We start from the raw sequence: 17,660 nt of genomic DNA, 5'->3' as shown, positions 1-17,660 counted from the left end.
AAGGCTCTGGATGTCCCCAAATCTCTACTTCACACCTTGACCTCTCCTCCTAGACCAAGGGCTTATGAGTTTAGGTGTCACAGAGAAGCCCAGGAGGTGAACCACAGGGAACTCACACATCTTGAGCCTCAGGAGGTCCTCATCTTCCCTGCCCCAATTCCCCAGCCTCCAGGTTATCCAGAAGCTCTGGAGTTGGCCCTGACTCCTCTCTCCCCTCTCCTGATCTGTCAACCCCTCCTGGTGGTTCCTCCTTCCAAGTGAAGCCAGTCTCACCAGCCCCACAACCTCCACGCAGTCAGCTTCCCTCATCAGCTTCCACTACAGTCCCCTGCTCCCCGATCTCTGGCTTCCACCCTCTACACCCCACTCCACTGCCCACAGTCTATTTTTCTCTGGAGCAGCTTGAGGACACCTCTTGACACTGAGCCAGACAATGTCCCTCCTCCATTCTAAAATGGACACTCCTCACTCCCTATTCTACACTAGATGAGCAAGCTATCTGTTCCACATGAACATTCCTTGTTCTCTGTTCTCCACTGGGTGAACTCACATTCTCTGTCCTGCATTGGGTAGTCCATGTTCCCTGATCCTCACTAGACACCCTCTCTGTCTGTCTGCATTAACAGCCCACCTTCTCTGACTACACTGGAGTCCACACTCTTGTTCCATACCCACAATTCCACTATCTCTGTTTATGGTGCTCTTGAAAATGCAACTCTCAGGACAGCTGGGTGGCTCAGTGGTTGAGTATCTCTGCCTTTGGCTCAGGCCATGACCACAGGGTCCTGGGATCCAGTCCTGCATCGGGATCCCTGCTCTGCGAGGAACCTGCTCCTCATTCTCCCTCTGCCTGCCACTCCCCCTGCTTGTGACCTTGCCTGCTCTCTCTTTGTCAAATAAACAAATTTTTTTTTAAAAAGAAAGAAAGAAAGAAAGAAAGAAAGAAAGAAAGAAAGAAAAGAAAAGAAAAGAAAAGAAAAGAAAAGAAAAGAAAAGAAAAGAAAAGAAAGGAAAGGAAAGGAAAGGAAAGAAAAGAAAAGAAAAGAAAAGAAAAGACAAAAGAAAATGCATTTCTCAGGTTTCTGATTTCCATGACTACGTTCATGCCATAATTCCCATGATACTTTCAACTAGTGACTGAGCTCCTGGGAGACTCAGGGCCCCTCTGATGGTGACCATGGCCCTGACTGACATCACCACGGTGTCCTTAGGCTGGCAGAGGACACTTTCACACAAACCTCCCTGAGCCCTCTCCCACAGAGCCAGCAGGTGCAGAGCTAGAGTCTGGACCAAAGGTGTTTCCAGAAGCCAGCCTCCTGCTCACTGAACTCTCATGACCCAGGACACCCCAACCTGTACATGTATAATTATACATGTGTAGGCAACATGTGACAGGCCTTTCTTTTTTAAGATTTCATTTATTTATTTTTTATAAAGATTTTATTTATTTATTCATGACAGACACACACAGAGAGAGGCAGAGACATAGGCAGAGGGAGAAGCAGGCTCCATGCAGGCAGCCAGATGTGGGACTCGATCCAGGCACTCCAGGATCACGCCCTGAGCTGAAGGCAGACGCCCAACCGCTGAACCACCCACGCGTCCCAGATTTTATTTATTTATTCATGAGAGACACGGGGAGAGAGGCAGAGACAGGCAGAGGGAGAAGCAGACTCCCTGTGGAGAGCAGATGTGGGATTTGATTCCAGGACCTCGGGATCACGACCTGAGCCAAAGGCAGACGCTCAACCACCTGAGCCACCCAAGCTTCTGACACAGCCCTTTCTGAGTCCCCAGGCTCAGAGCCTGAAAACAAGAGGTGAAGCCCTTGGAAGCCAGGAGGGATTTTATTTTTTAATTACTATTTCTATTTTATTTTTTACTTGTGAGCGGGAGTGCAGAATCCAAAGCGTACTATTGGGCGCCACCTAATGGAAGATGGCGAAAGTGCAGTCTCCCGGGATGGGCACGCTGAACCACACCCACCCGCCCGTGGCCCCACCTCCCAATCTCTGAAAGCAGCCCACATTTTTAGGAACCTGCCACGGGGCACTTAACCTGTGGGCACTGACTTCAAACTGAACTGGCTTTTTGTCCCCCGTGAGGGTGAGATCCAAAGGCTAAGAAGGGATCCTCTCCAACCTTACCTCCGTTTCACCCAACCAAAGCTTGGGACTAGAAGTATTTCGGGGGGGGGGGGGGGGGCTCAGGACAGGGGACATGGTGGCGCCAGTCGCATGCGGAGTAGAGGGGTGAGCGGCTCAGGATCCCGGAAAGGTCAGGGATCGGATCTGAGTGTTATAAACATCCCACGAGACCGCCTCGGTGTGCCTGGAGGAGAGAAGCAGATGGAGCTCCCTGCGCTCCTGGACACCCAAGTCTGCCCTCAGGGTACTGGCCAGAGTGGGAGAGTTTGAGCCCCCCCGGAGTTGGTAGATAAACTCGGGCTCCCTCCTGCCTTTGGTGGATCGCAGTTGCTGGGTCCAGGGATCAAGGGCTATGCCCATTAAAAGATGAATCGTGTAGTGACCGCCCCCAGCCGGCGGGTAGGTAGCGCAACATTCAAGATTCCCAACTGCTCATTGCTGCAAGCGATCGCGACCCAGCCTGGGAGCTTCCCCCGGAGCACAGGACCCGACGTCCTCAGGAGGTGGTAGCCCAGCCTCTGGCCCCCCGAGTGGAACCACTTTAGGTGCGCTCTCTAAGCGCCCCCCAGGGTCCCCAGGGGCGGAGGAGGTGGGCCGCGCTGCCTACGGAGTCGCCCGCTCGCTGCGCCCCCTGCAGGGCTCTTCCCGGTCACGTCCCTACCCCTCAACGTCCTTCCTCCGGGATCCCTCCCGGGAACCCTTGTCTCCCCACCCCAAACCCAGACAAGGCAAGACTGAGACATCTTGGAAAGAGATGGGAGGATCCGGACATGGTGGTGGCTCTGAGCAGCGACAGTTTCGTCCGTGGACACCACGCGTGTTTTATTGGTGGAAACACACACAGGAGAGGGAGAAAGGAGCCCCCCCCCCCCCCCCGTGGATCCGAACTCCAGGCCCTCACTTTGGAGGGTCGTAACTTCTCCATCTTCTCTAAGGACGCGGGGGAGGGAGGTTGGGACCCACGTGCCCTCGCCCAGCCCCGCGTGGGAAGAAGGACCGTGCCATCCCGGGGTCCACTACCGGGCCCAGCCGTCCGCAGTGGGCAGTCGGCGCAGGGGCGGCCCGGGCCGTAGCGGCTCCGCCAGGGGCCGGGACAGGAGCAAGGGGTAGGGGAAAGTCTTGGGAAAGTCTCCGGGGCCCCCGGGGGCCGGCGAGAGGCGCTCGGACTTGATGCTGACTGGGGGGGTCGGCGGGGAGGCACCGCGGGCGGGGGGCCCCTCCTCACTCAGGCTTCGGCCCCCACTGCAGGGAGAGAGAGAGAGAGGAGGAGGAGGGCTGTGAGCTCAGCGAGGAAGGGAGGGAAGCCGGGGAGGTGGCATGGCTTGGGCAAAGGCTCGGCAGGAGGACCTTGGGAAAGGAGGGGGTGGCGGTCCCTCCTGGGGCTTCCAAAATAGCCACCCATCCCATGGAGGCGAGTCGGGAGAGGCTGCGTGTCGAACCAGGAGTGGCCGCCAGAGGTCAGCAGTGGCTAGGGGCTTCGGAAGACTTGGGGGGACCCCACAAAAATGACCGCATTAGGGAGGGGAGAGAGGAAGGGCAGTTGGGGCACTTACCTGGGCTGGGGAGGGGCGGCTGGGGGCCCATCGCCCCTCGAGTGCTGCCAGGGGGCCAGCGTAGGGGGCTGCAGTAGGCCAGGGGGTGGAGGAGGGTCTCCTAGACTATATTCTGGGAGGTAGGAGGAATAAACTGAGGCCCTGACCTTAGAGAGCCCCTTGCCCAAGCCTGACCATTCCACCCCTCACCCCCAACAGGCAGTTGTATGGATGTCTCCCTGGGCAGGGCACATAGGGGGTGCATACCTGGGGGGCCTGCAGGGAGGAAGGGGAAACTACCCAGTGGGGGTCCTGGAGCTGTGGCAGAGCACGGACTCTGTAGGCTACCATAGAGGCCTCGCTGTGGGGAGACGATAAAGGGGAAACTGAGGCCCACACCCAGGCCATCCTGCCTTGCCCCATCAGCCCTGCCACACCTTCCCCTCACTCACCGAGGTGCTCAGTCCCCCTCGGGCCCCTGCCAGGCTACCAGGCAGGTCCGGCCTCCGCCCATCTGCTGCCAAGTACAGGGGTGGTGGTGTTTTGCTGGCAAGGTGGCTCGGTGAAAAGAGAGGGTGTGCCAGGCCTGAGGAGCAGGAAACACCCAGAGAGAGAGGACATGTGGCCATGTCATCTAATGAAGTCTGAGGTCCAGAGGTAATACACAGACAAGCAGTGCCTGAGCCACCTTCCCCACTATGACCCCCCACCCCGTTGGATCTCCACCCCCTTTTGCCCCAGGGCCTATGGCTCATCCTTACCTGGGGGTCCAGCTTTGGGGGCCGCTGGCCGGAAAGGGGATGGGCGGCTCTGGGCAGGAAGGGCCTCCCCAAGCCCACTGGGGTCACAGCCTGGTGGGGGCAGGGCCCCATATACCATGTCTGGGCTAGGCATTGTAGGGGCTGCTGGCTGAGGGCAGAGAGGACAGGATTGGTTGGAGGAACATGTTGATGAGGACATCAAATCCAACACAGAAAGTCAGGGGCCAGCATCCACTTCTGGAAGCCCTTGCTACTCCTCCCTCTGGCCTATCCCCACATGACTGAAGGAGCCTGTGTTCGGTGCTGTCACTCACTGGCAGCTAGGCCCAGGGCTGAGGCTTCTTATTCAATATGGGGTTGGCACTGAGGGGGCTTCCCAGAGTGTTTGATGAATCAAAGAAATAAAGAAGGAAGGGAATGGCTGTCCATTGAACTCTTATTCATCCTTCAAAGCCCCAATGATAATGCCCACTCCTCTAGGAAGCCTTCCCTTTCCACCTAGGCAGAGACGTGTTCCCAAACTCTAGGCTTCTTGGCCTTAGTTCTCTGTCTTAGTCTCAGCCTTGGCCACTTAGGCCTAGGAGGTGAGGGAGGGCCCCTTCCCAGTGGTGCAGGAAGTCACTTACATAGAGCCGGGGCCGGGGCAAGGCTGGGTCACCCCCGTCACCTGCCAACCTCCGCAGCTTCTCTCCTGGCCCCTCGGGCCCTTCATCTGGCTCCAGCTCTGGTCCATCGAGGCCCACACCCCTCCGCTTCAGTGTCTGTGAGGAGGGGAAACAATAGGGTGACCCTCCCACCATCCTAGCCAGGGAACCTGGTTCTATGGGAGAGGGAAGAGACCTACCCCACCCAGCTCTGCGGGTGGATCAGAGTGCAGGCACAGCCTGTTCCAGACAAATCCCATTGACCAAAAACTCTAGTGAGTTACATCTAGTAAATTCCAAATGCCTGTGAGAGAGGGACTGTCCTGCCCTGGTACCAGAGAGGCCCAGGTCACACAGAAGGGGTGGAGATCCACCTGGACCTGCTGGCACTGTCCTAACGCTCCTCCTGAATATAACCCTGATATCTCCATCCTGCTCTTGCGTGCAGCCTCCAAGGCAGGAGTGTAATAGGTATTTAAAAGATGTTGGAGGACAAGGCTTTCCTGAGCTGCTACCCCCGGACCTGCATACTCCTGGACCCTGGTTCTCCTGGACCCCCGCTTCTTCCCACCCTCCTGAAACATTGGGAGTCGCCACGTGCAGTCCTAGGCCTGCTGGTCTCTCCATCTCTGTGGCTTTAGCTTCCCACCTTGGGTAAAGATTCCCATTTCCAAAGGGAAGTGATCTTGCCCATCCTGGGTGGTAGGTGTGGGGGGCAAATCAGCTAACGCAGGGGTGTTTCTGCTTCTTTCTCCTGGGGACAGGGCAGCTCAGACAAAACCACTCCCGGACCTCAATGAGGTCTGCTTGCTTTCAGGTGCCCTTTATTCTGTTTCTGCACTCACCAAACAGGTGACAGGATTAAATGAGATGAGGTGTGCGAGGGACACAGAGAGCAGCCCTTGATGCACAGAGGCTGATGTTTTTCTTCCTGCTATGGGGGCAGTTGCTCCTGAGAGGAACCTCATATTACCTCGAACCTGCTTTTAAACCACTCAAACCAGCAGTAAAGCCAGATTACAACACTCATCTTTTGTGCCAACCAAGACTCCCTAGGCTCTGAGCAAGCGCAGTGAGCTGGACTTCGGGGCGCTGGGGTGGAGGGCCCCAGGGTACCTCGAGGATGTCGGTGTTGGTGCGGCTCTCATGGGGCTCACTGTACTCCGTGTACTTCAGGAGCACGCGGTCCATGTCCGTGCTGGCATACTGGAAGAGGCGATTGGCGCTGTTGAAGATGATGAGGGCAATCTCACAGTCGCAGAGCACGCTCAGCTCATAGGCCTTCTTCATCAGCCCGAACTTCCTCTTGGTAAACGTCACCTGGACCCAGGACCCACAGGCAGGGTGGGAGAAGACATGGATTTGGGGTGGCAAGGAGGAGATGGAGGGGCCTCCTGACTCTATGCCTTGGGCACGGTGTCCTTCCTGGCTGTACTGCTCCTTCCTTCTCCCTTCTCAACCTGGCAAACTCCTATTGGTGCTTCAAAACCTAGCCCAAATGTCCTCTCCTTGGGGAAGTTTTCCTTGGTCTCCAGGATAGAGCCCACATTGCCTCTCTGAGCTTCCTCAGGTCCGTGCCTCCCTCTGGACCAGCCCTGGATTGGGTGTGTTTGTGTCAAGCTCCATCTCTCCTACTGGGGCTCCAGTCATCAGGGAGAGTAAATGAATAAATCATCATGAAAATGAGCAAATGCTACATTTCAAACTCTGGACACCACATCAAGGCTCCCCATTCCCTTACAGTCCCCCCAAATGGACAGGCCTTCACCGAGGCTGCATCTGCTGCCAAGAACACCCTTCCCCCAACTGCTCTTCCAACCAGTGAAACTCACCTGCCGATTCCTTTGGTCCAGAATGCGCGAGATCTGGATTTTTTTCCTCCCCATTGTCCAGGCTGGATGGAAAGACCTTGGCCTTGGCGGGGAAGGAAGAGAGGACAGAGTGGGCTGATGGAAAGTGAGACCAGGCACCCAGCTTCCCTTCTGTCTTCCGCCTGCCCCCTGCCAAGCACTGAGGGGGAAGATAATGGGGAAATCAAGGCAGGCCAGGTCACCCCCACAACCCCCACCCTCAACCAGCCCAAGATGCAGTAGATGCTCAGTAAACACCTTTGGACCAATTCCACATGAAGAGAAGGCTAACCAGGCAAAGGATTGGGGTACGGCCCCGCCCCTGCCTCTAAAACAAAACAAGCTGGTAATTGTGGGGCCTCGGGGGAGCCTGGCCTCCCTAGCCCCTCTGTGTGTGTCATGCACAGCCCATTGTTGTCGGGAGATAAAATGAGCTAACCCATGGGAAGCATTCAGATCCTCCAGGCACACAGTAAGTGCCACATATGTGCCGGTATTATGAGTACTGGCAACAGCCTAAAAGTCCTTGACAGGCCAGATTGAATGGACATCTGATGCCGATACCTGGCAGCATTCAGGAAACATTGCTCACTGAATCACTAATCTTGAGCCACTGGAAAAAAAAAAAAAAAAAAAAGCCTGGTCCACACATTGGACATCTTTAAGTCATTCAATCCTGTAACAGCTGCCCAACAAGCAGGATCAAGGGCTGTGGTTACAAGAAAACGTATATTTAAAAATTGCATTGAGAGTAGAAAAAGAACTAGAAAGAAATGAGCAAGATAGGAGTCACTGCTGGGTGGAAATTTATGGGTGAAATTTTTCCCCCTTTTAAAAAAAATTTAGATGCAATTCACACAACCTAAAATTAGCCATTTTAAAGTGTGCTATTCAGTGGCATTTAGTGCGTACACAGTGTTGTACAACCACCACGTCTAGATAGTTCCAGAAAGTTTTCATCCCCCCAAAAGGAGACCCTATGAGTATTAGCAGTCCCTCTCTACCCTCCTTCCCCCAGCCCCTGGCAACCACAGATCTGTCTCTATGAACTTGTGCCTTCTAGACATTTCATGTAAATGGAACCATACAATGTGTGACCTTCGGTGTCCTTTCTTTCCCCCTTCCCTTTTTGATTATCTGAATTTTCTAACTTTCCCGTTTTAGTGATTATATATTATATCCATTTAAAAAGAATAACAGGGGGGACCTGGGCAGCTTAGTCAGCTGAGCATCTGACTCTTGATTTCAGCTTGGGTTGTGATCTCAGGGTCCTGGGATAGAGCCCTGTGTCAGGCTTCCTGCTCAGCGGAGAGTCTGCTCACCTCTCTCCTTCTGTACCTCCCTGTGCTCCTGCGTGCTCTTTCTCAAATAAATAAATGAAAGCTTTTTAAAAAATAAATAAAATAAAATGGATAAATTAATCTTTAAAAAAGGAAAAAAAGTTACAGGTGGGAGTAGGTCAAGACACCCTGAAAAGACCTCAAGCTTAGAGCCCACACTGGGGTTTTGGCCTGAGGTCTGCTTGAAAGAAACCCTGAACCCTTCTCATGAGGACCTTGGATCTCCCTGGAAGGGTACTCAAGGGTGAGAGTGGACAACTCGTGAAGGGCAGCATGTCCCTAAGTTATGCAGCATGTTGGGATCCAGGCTTTCCCCAGCTCTCCCCATGCAGAGCTCCTTGGAATGAAGGAGTCATGTAGCCCATCGTGTAGCATTCATGCCACCATACAGACAGCCACTCCAAGACATCCAAGGCATCCAAGACCCCCTCCACCAACTCTATGACCACACGATCTCCCAGCCCCTCCCATCTCATAGGTGACTGAGGTTTCAGGTGAGGCTGAGGCTTCCAGGGTCAGGCAGGCCTGAGGTCAGGTCCCAGACAGCCTCCAACCCACTGGGCAGTCCTCAGCAAGGGAGGCTTCTCCTCAGGCCTCAGTGTGCTGTTCTGTGGAAGGGCTAGGGATGAAATGCAGAGCACCTGACACAAGGCTTGGGAATGAACTCTTGAGAAGTATAGGAAAATGCGACTCCATCTCCAGGAGCAACCATACCTGCTTCCCAGACTCCAGCTCCAGAGGTTTGGGTGGGACTCTCCATCCCACTGTCCCAGAGTCTCAGGGCCCAGGCGTGTTAGACAACTGTTGTATTTGGCCTGCTGTGTGACCCTACGTGTGCCCTCCACTCTCTCTGGTCTGGGTCTCTGAGCAGTCACAACGATGCAGAGCCAGGACCCATGGGAGCCCTAGCCCTGGCCCCCCAGTTCCAGCTTGACTTGCTAAATTTAACTTCCCAGGCTAATTTTAATTCCTGGCCGGAATCGGGTGATGTTCCCACGGCTGGGACGTGTTGCCCCAGCCCTGACAAGTCCCTGGGGACAGAAGAGGGGCACTGGTCCGGAGGTCCTGGTGCCAAGGTGACTCCGGAAATGCCCCCGTGCCTGGGGTCCCATGGGAACGTGGGACTCAGACATGAATCTGGGCCTGGAAGATCTGAATGTGGACACTACTCAATCTGTCCCCAGTTTAGACGAACACATCCCGGCCAGGGCAGGGTTCACATAATGAGGGAGCCCCACAAACCAGAAGGCCCAGGGGTGGGGGTGGTCTCTTGGAGCCAAGACAGGAAGTGAGTTCCAAGTAGAAGGAGGAGCAGGTACCAAGGCTCTGAAGAAGGATGAGACACAGTAATGAAGCTGGAGCAAGGAAGCCAGGAGTAGAGGTCACAGGGGCAAGGTCACTTCGGTCCTCTGACCTGTGCGGAGGACTGTGGGTTTTGGTGTAAGAGTGACAGAGAGCCATGAGAGGGTTTTGAGCATGGGATGGGGTTTGATATATCATTTATAAATTTAGCCACAGTTGCCACGGGGAACAGCAGGCAGCAGACTTGAGGGGAGACCAGGGCTGTGTCCATCTGGGCAGAGACTAGGGGCGAGCCACCTCTCCTCCAGTTCTAGACCCACATCATACACTTTAAATCAGTGTACTCCAGGGGTCTTTGGTTCCTCCAAAAGCCACCAGATCCTCTGCCATCTCTGGGGCCAGGCCTGACAGATGCAGATGGGCTCATGCTGGGGTTTGACTCTTCTGACTCTCAGTGACCTCGAAGCCCCCAATCCTCACCTGAGAACCAAAGCCATCTCCTATTCTGGCCCTTGAGGGATCCACCCAGCACACAGCTCTGATCACACCCCTGCCTGCTCACACACTCTCCATGGCTCCTCTATGCCCTCAGGAGAAATTTCTAGTTTCCAACTGGGCATTTGAAGCCCTGCCCCAATCAGCCCCTGCCCATCTTAATCTGCCCATAACAAAATGACTCTGCCTGGAAAGCCCTTTTTTCACTTGGCCAACTCCTATTCACACTTCAAAATGCAGCTTAAAAATTCATTCCTCCAGGAAGTCCTCCCTGCCCTCACTGGACTCCTACAGCTCCCGAAGTTCCTCTCCAGTTTTGACCCCATGGGGTTAGGGGTGGGTATATCCAGCTCTGTCCCCCTCAGACTGGAAGCCCCACAGGACCAGATTTAGTGAATGGATCAGGTCAAAAGAGACTCTGAACTCCCCCCCAGCTTCCCTCAACAACTTCCTCTCAGACTCCCCCAGCTGACTCCTTACCCAGAAATACATGGGCATGCAAATCCAGTCACTCAGCGTTGACCTGTCTCAAGCCCAGGTGTGAAGGGCCAGCCAAGGAATGCGGAGGCGGAAGGCCCAGAGTGTGCATGTATATTTGTACTCACATGCAAATCCCCACTGAGCCGCAGACAGACCCGGTGGCCTGTTCTCCAGATGTTGGCGTGATCGGAACTGCTGGGGGGAGGTAGCAGCACATGCTGAGTGTGCCAGGCACGAGGGGGGGAGGCCTCTTCTGTGCACACATTCCCCAACACCCCCCCCCCCCCCGATATCCAGCCAGAAAGTAGAGAGCTTGTGGCATCTGCTCAGCAGAGAAGCAGAGAGATGGACCCATTGACCCAAGAATGGAGCAGGGAAGAAGGGTCAGGAGAAATCCAAGAGGAAATCTCAGAGGAAGAAGCATGTGGTTGGAGTTTCCTTGATGGACAGGTTGGGTGGGGGCCTGAGCAAATGAGCAGGGAGCAGGCATTTGAAGCCAAGAGTCCAGAACTTCCCTACCCTTTTCTTCATACCCTCATGCTTAGCATGTAGTATCAACCATGTGCCAACCACTGCGATAAGCTGACCACAAAAGAAGTAGAAAGTTTAAGTAGATCAAAGACCAGAGAAGATTAGAAAAGTGACTCAAGACCCACCATTAAAAGGACAGCAGGCCCAGATGGTTTTACAGCTTTTATCAAACCTCAAAGGAGAGGGAAATGCAACGTTATTAAAACTAACTCAGGGGACGCCTGGGTGGCTCAGCGGTTGAGCATCTGCCTTTGACTCAGGTAGTGATCCCGGGGTCCCGGGATTGAGTTCCACATCGGATTCCCCACAGGGAACCTGCTTCTCCCTTTGCCTATGTCTCTGCCTTTCTCTGTGTGTCTCTCATGAATATATAAATAAAATCTTTAAAAAAACAACAACAACTCAGATCTTTGCAAACAATGAAAATTGTCCAAATCATTTTTATGAAAACTCCTATATGTCAGAACCCAAATGGGACACCTGGGTGGCTCAGCAGTTGATCATCTGCCTTTGCCTCCAGAATTCCAGGATCTCTGTTTCTCCTCCTTCTGCCATGTCTCTGCCACTCTCTGTGTCTCTCATGAATAAATTTTTAAAATCTTTAAAAAAGAACCTGAGTAAGTCCAAAAAGTGAGGTGTATTGACCACAAAAGGGGCCATGTGAACCCATGTGAATTCTCAGGGATTCTAGGGAAGACATCTTTGAAGAGGTGAGATTGGAGCTGAAACCTGAAGCACGAGAAAGAGACAACCAAGCAAGGGAAGGGCCAGTCATGGGAGAATGGCGGGGAAGGGTGTTCCTGGCAGGGGCATCTCCAAGGGCAAAGGTCTGGAGCCATCAAGAGTTTGATATTTTAAAGGAATCACAGATGGCTGTATGGTTGGACAGTATGACAGTGGGGAGATGGGGGAGGGATGGAGGATGGTGTAGGGATAATTGTGGGGATCTGATCACATAAGGCCACAGCAAAGACTGTGGGCTTCGCTCTGAGGTCAATGAAGAGCCATGGAGAGTTTGGGGGCAGGGGCATCGGGACATAATTTTACAGTTTGAAAAATCCCCTTGTACTCTCTTACATTGCTGGTGGGAGGGGAAAGAGGTGGAGCCACTCTGGAAAACTACCTGGTGTCTACTAAAGGGGAATATATGTCTTCCCTATAACCCAGAGATCTCTCTTCTCAGTATTCACCCAAGAGAAACGGATCCACATTTTACCAAAGGACACCGGCAAGAGTGTTTTCAATAGCTTCATTCATCGTTGCCCCCAAGCTAGAACCCACCCAAAGGGCCCCCATGGGAGACTCAGTTAATACTCTCTGCTGGATTCTGTGATGGATTACTACACAACACAGTAAAAGGATGCACGCCAGCACCATGCAACCATACAGGTAAACCTCCCAGACCGCGGACCGATTCCACGATGCTGGACTCAACAGAGGGGACACACTGGGATGCCTGGGTGGCTCAGCAGTTGAGTGTCTGCCTTTGGCTCAGGATGTGATTCCCGGGTCCTGGGATCAAGTCCCACATCGGGCTCCCTGCAGCCTGCATCTCCCTCTGCCTCTTTCTCTGTGTGTCTCTCATGAGTAAATAAATAAAATCTTAAAAAAAAAAGAGGGGACACACTCCGTAATCCCATTCACATGAAGTTCCAGAAGAGGCAAAATTCCCTTATAGTGATGAGGATCGGCACAGTGGCCACCCTGGGCAGGCACTGTGACAGGGCAGCAGGAGCCTCAGGAGGCTGCTCACTGGTCCAGAGTCCAGGCACTCAGGCATGTTTCATTTGTGTAAATGTGTTAGCCCCATTCTGATGATTTGTGCATCTTTCTCTCTATGATTTATCTCAACTAAACTAAAAGGGTTTTTTTTGGTTTGTTTTTTAAAGCTCATGGCCGCCAAGGAGGTAGCATCTAAGAAGGAGGAAAGTGACAGGGAGAGGCTGGGGCAGGTGTCCAGGCAGGAGACATGAGGCCTGAACTGGTGGCATACTTGGCAGGGGAAAGAAGAGCTGGGCATCCCAGGCCTGAGCGCTGCGCAGAGAAAGAACTGAGAGGACAAAGGAAGATTTCCTGAGTGCCCGGAGATCATAAACTCTCTGTACCTGTGGTCGCTAAGTCAATCAACAAACACCTTTGGTCCATAAACTATCACCTTCTTGACCTGGTGTGTCCTTTTACCACCTTGGTGATGGAGATATGGGAGCTGGAAAGGAAGCCACCCTCCCACTGACCCTTCACCACTGCACCCTCACCATCTGAGGACTCCATTTTCTCACTTGTAAATGGGGGTGAGAATCTTTCTCCCAGCAGCTGGGGAGAAGAGGGTAGCGGATGGCTCTGCTGACCTTGTCCTCTGGCCTTCCAGAAGCCAGGAGGAAGATGGGCAGGGCCTTGGAACTGGGGGTGCTGAGTCAGCATGTCATCCCGCAAGATCACAGCGACACGCTGGGTGACATCGAACCCCCACTTCCTCCCCCATAAAATGGGTCACAAAATTCTGACCTCAAAGGCCTTGTGGTGAGGGTTTGAGAGAAAAGACCAGGAGCCAGTCAAGTTCCCCTTCTTGGCTCCCAGTGGGGCTTAAATGGGGGACGAGTGGCACAGTCACGCTGCCAGAGCCCTGAGCCCAGAGGCCACAGATTGCCGGGGCACCCGAACCGGGAAAGGAGGGGAGGAAAGGAGAAGTGAGAGGCAGGTGGGTGGCCGTGGGGGAGGGGAGGGCCCACGGGGACGCGGCGAAGCGGGGAGGGGGCGCCGCTCCTGGGCCGCTGCAGCGAATCAGGCCTGCAGCCCCGCCTCACGCAACCCAGGAGGTGGTTTCATCACCTGTTCCCCAAGTACCTCATTACAGGCGACAGGAAGAGCCCCTTGGAAAGCTGGGACCCCCCCCTCCCCTCTCTTGAGGGCTCAAGCTGTTCCGACCCCAGCTGCCAGCGACCCTCCCCTCCCCAGCAGGGGCCCTGGGCCTGCCTCCTACCCTGGGGGCCTGGGGAGATGGTGCCCCAAGTGAGGGGCCTCTGTGGGTGACTTAGGGGCTGGCTCAGCCCACAGCGGTCCCAGAGGGCAGGTGGGCTCTGTCAGTGACTCTGGTGGGGCCAAGCTTCTGTGGGCCTCAGTTTCGTCCACCAGGAAATGGGGAGAGTCAGGGCTGCCTTGTTGAGCTGAGGAGCAAGTCTTCACAGCAGGTGCTCTGCAGTTGCTAGGAGCTTTCATGGTCATATGGTCAGCTCTGCTCAGCCCCGGGAGGGGCCCAGATCAGAGCAGGGGACCTAGGCAGACTAGGCAGTGGGGGTTGAGGAAGCTCATTCCTCAGATGGACAGATGAGGGTAGGGAGATGCCCCACACAAGGAGTCTCCCAAACACATGCAGAGCCCTTCAAAATCCACAGATGCTTAAAATATACATAGATATCTTGGGCACATGCATCACCCCCAAACACATGTGAATCCCTCCATACAAAAGTCCCCAAAAGATGTGCAGTCCAAAATACAGACCTCTCCAAAAAAAACAAAAAAACAAAAAAAAAAACAAAATACAGACCTCTCCAAACCCATACAACTTTCCAAACACACGTATCCTCAAAACACACTCAGATCATCCTGCATATGCAGACCCCCAAATACACACAGACCTCTCCAGACACACACCGGGCCCCTAACACATTCCAATTTCCCAATTGCACACAAACTCCAAAATACATGCAGGCGCCCCCAAACATACCATGCCCCCCAAACACACACATGTGTTTTGTCCATTTCCCGTAGATCCCTGGACACAGGTAGGGCTCCTAGATCTGCAGTGGTAATGCCCAACCCTCTGGCTCCTTAAGGCAGAGTGGTCCGCAGCTCCAGGGGAGAATCGGGGGCTGGGGAGTCTGTGGGAAGTGAGCATTTGGAGGGGGCCACATATTTGGATGCTTCATGGGAGTCACAGGCTACAGTGGAGCAGGTGGCAGGGGATTGTAGAGATCTTTGTGGTGATCCTGGGCACTCTAGGGGTCTGAGAGTGGGAGGTGTCACCCACACGCACTCGGAATCTCAGAAACAGAATGTTCCAGTTGGAGAATGCCCCTAGGGGTTCCTTGTCCATGGGTCCCTCTGGCACCCATGGGGAAACTGAGGCCTAGTGGAGTCCCTCAGACCTCCTCTCCCCAGGTATGCTCCTTGGAGGGCCCACTGTGGCCATGTGCTGAGAGGCCAGGGCTGTGACTGTGGGCCTGGCCAGGCCAGGGTCAATTCCTGGCTCCACTGCACATTCACTGCCTGACATGCTCTGAGGCTTAGTTTCCCCGTTTGTGCCACGAGTCCCTGGGAGCTCCCCAGGAGCCTACCCACCTGTCCCTCCTCTTTAGAAAGGCCTCACCTACCAGCAAATTCCTAGTACACCTTCTGCCCCTTTTCGGGCATCTGACATAGCAGCCCCACACATTCCGGTCACCCGGCTTTGACCAGAATTCTCTTAGGCTGGGGGGCCTTTCCCCTGGAACCCCCTTGCCCAGATCACCCAGGTCTGAGAAACTGCTCCATGTCCTCTGAGGCCAGGCAGACATTCCTTTTTCTGGAGGAACCAATTTCCCAGGGGAGTTTCGTCTCTCCCTGAGGCACTCAGTCCTACCGGAAACTTTTTGTGTTTCTTTGTTACTTTCTTGGACAATCACATTGCCCCATCAGGAGCCTCCCCAGTGCCTAGCACACAGTAGGCCCCTGATCACCCTTCCTTGAGGAAAGGAGCAAACTGCTTTTTTTATAAATGGAAGAAATGGGACCCTTGGATGCCTCAGTGGTTGAACATGTGCCTTTAGCTCAGGGCATGATCCCAGGGTCCCGGGATCGAATTGACCCTCGCAATGGGCTCCTTGCAGGGAGCCTGCTTCTCCCTCTGCCTATGTCTCTGCCTTTCTGTCTCTCATGAATAAATAAATAAAAATTTAAAAATAAATATATGGAAGAAACATTGACCACCTGTTCAGTTTTCTTTTAAGTGCCCTGTGACCCATAAAACAAATTTGAGTCCCGTCCCCTTCTGGTCTGAGACCCCTGCTCTAAAACAGTCACCAGCATAAAGACCAACTGGATGGTGCTCATCTTCCTCTCAAGCCCAGGGACTGACCCTCTGTAGATCCCACCGTCCATCTGGGAAGGAAATCATGTCTCTCATCTGCCAAAAAGGTCAGTTTCTCTGACATGGCCACTGCAAACAGAAGCCTGCTACCCCATCCCACCTCCCTGAAGGATTTGGGACCCTGACCCCTGGAGTTGGGAGAGACTCCACATTCAGAACCCAACCCTGCTGCCCTAAGTTGGAGCCCAGAACCACCAAGGCACCCAATGATGTTCCCCGAGCCATAGGGGCAACTGCAGAGACGGCCCAATATTTCCCTCTCTTTGTTCCAGAGAAAGATCTCCCCATGGGACCCCAGAAATTCATCCCCAGAGGCCAGGGCCTCCCTGCTTGGGAAATTAGCACATCTGTCAGCGCTGGGCAGAAGGGACTCGGCCCACAGCCCAGCAAACCCAAGACATAGTCATCCAAAGATGAGATCTTTGGGCAGCCCTGGTCCCTATACTCTTCCCTAGAAGTGTCTGGGAGCACACCAGGTACAGGGGACACGGGGGCAGGGAGTGGACAAACCCAGCCCTGTGGGAGAGGTGACAACAGACACATAATCATGGAAGACACAGAGGCCTTCAAGGAAGAAATTCAACAGGGGAAAGCAGGAGGGGTGGCTGGCAGGGGAGGGAGCTGCTTTGGACAGAGGGGTCAGAAGGGCCTTTCTGAAAATGGGGTCCTCATGGATGAGAGGACAGCCATGTGGGGGAGGGACAACCCGGTGGAAGAAATGGCAGGTGAGAAGCACTTGAGGTATGAACATGCTGGCCAGCTTCCAGGTGCAGGGGGAGCCAATGTGACCAAAGCAGGGGGAGTAGGAGCCTACGAAGATAGAGGAGGGCAGGGGGGCCACATGGGGCCTCAGGGGTGGGGATGACAGAGTAACTGCAGAGCGATGGGGAGCCATGGAGGGTGCATGAGTAGATGAGAGCTGCGATCTGACTCAGGATTTTCAAAAGACCCCTTGGCTCTCATGAGGAAAAGCCCTATTGGGACAGGGGGCCAGGACAGCATCTTGTGGGAAACATGAGGGCTGTGAGTATGGAAAGTAGAGAGGGGCAGGCCTGTGCCCATGGCCTATGACTCCTCATGCCAAGTGGCCTCAACTGCTCCCTTCTGAGGGATCCTCAGTTGAGGGATCCTCAACTGCTCCCTTCTGACCTCTCCTTGATCTCGGGTGAACTGGACCTGGAGATCAGGCCAGGAAAGCGGACAGCCCTGAGGCCTCCTTGGCTCTGGTAGAGGGTGGGGTGGGGATGGGCCCAGATGGGGCTCACAGGCACTTCCACTCGGTCACAGTTCGGATGGCACCTCTATTATTGAGTGCCTACTGTCTGCCCAGGCCCACATGCCACCTCATTTACACACAGAACCTGCCTGACCCACAAACAGCCCAGTGAAGCGGAGATCACTGTCCCTATTTTACACAAGAGGAAGCAGTCTTCTCTGGGCCACACAGCAAGAC

The 17,660-nt window shown here is 54.2% G+C and overlaps 1 protein-coding gene across 8 annotated transcripts in view; it reads right to left on the bottom strand.

Moving 5' to 3' along the window:
- Nucleotides 1-2,893: 2,893 nt before the first annotated feature.
- MEF2B (myocyte enhancer factor 2B) overlaps nucleotides 2,894-17,660 on the bottom strand; it is a 33,783-nt gene continuing 19,016 nt past the window's right edge. For all 8 annotated transcript variants that reach the window (XM_072721124.1, XM_072721126.1, XM_072721125.1 and 5 more), the window contains 8 exons: nucleotides 6,917-6,998; nucleotides 6,201-6,404; nucleotides 5,067-5,201; nucleotides 4,441-4,588; nucleotides 4,132-4,265; nucleotides 3,947-4,040; nucleotides 3,701-3,812; nucleotides 2,894-3,389 (listed from right to left, as the gene is read on the bottom strand). In XM_072721124.1, the coding sequence (XP_072577225.1) occupies nucleotides 3,164-3,389; nucleotides 3,701-3,812; nucleotides 3,947-4,040; nucleotides 4,132-4,265; nucleotides 4,441-4,588; nucleotides 5,067-5,201; nucleotides 6,201-6,404; nucleotides 6,917-6,998 (1,135 nt within the window). In that variant the 3' untranslated portion in view covers nucleotides 2,894-3,163. The remainder of the gene's footprint in view (nucleotides 3,390-3,700; nucleotides 3,813-3,946; nucleotides 4,041-4,131; nucleotides 4,266-4,440; nucleotides 4,589-5,066; nucleotides 5,202-6,200; nucleotides 6,405-6,916; nucleotides 6,999-17,660) is intronic.

Source organism: Vulpes vulpes, chromosome 9 (genome assembly GCF_048418805.1).
Source record: "Vulpes vulpes isolate BD-2025 chromosome 9, VulVul3, whole genome shotgun sequence".
Classification (NCBI taxonomy): domain Eukaryota; kingdom Metazoa; phylum Chordata; class Mammalia; order Carnivora; family Canidae; genus Vulpes; species Vulpes vulpes.
The sequence above is the reverse complement of the archived record's forward strand: the minus strand, read 5'-3'. Positions and strand labels throughout refer to the sequence as shown.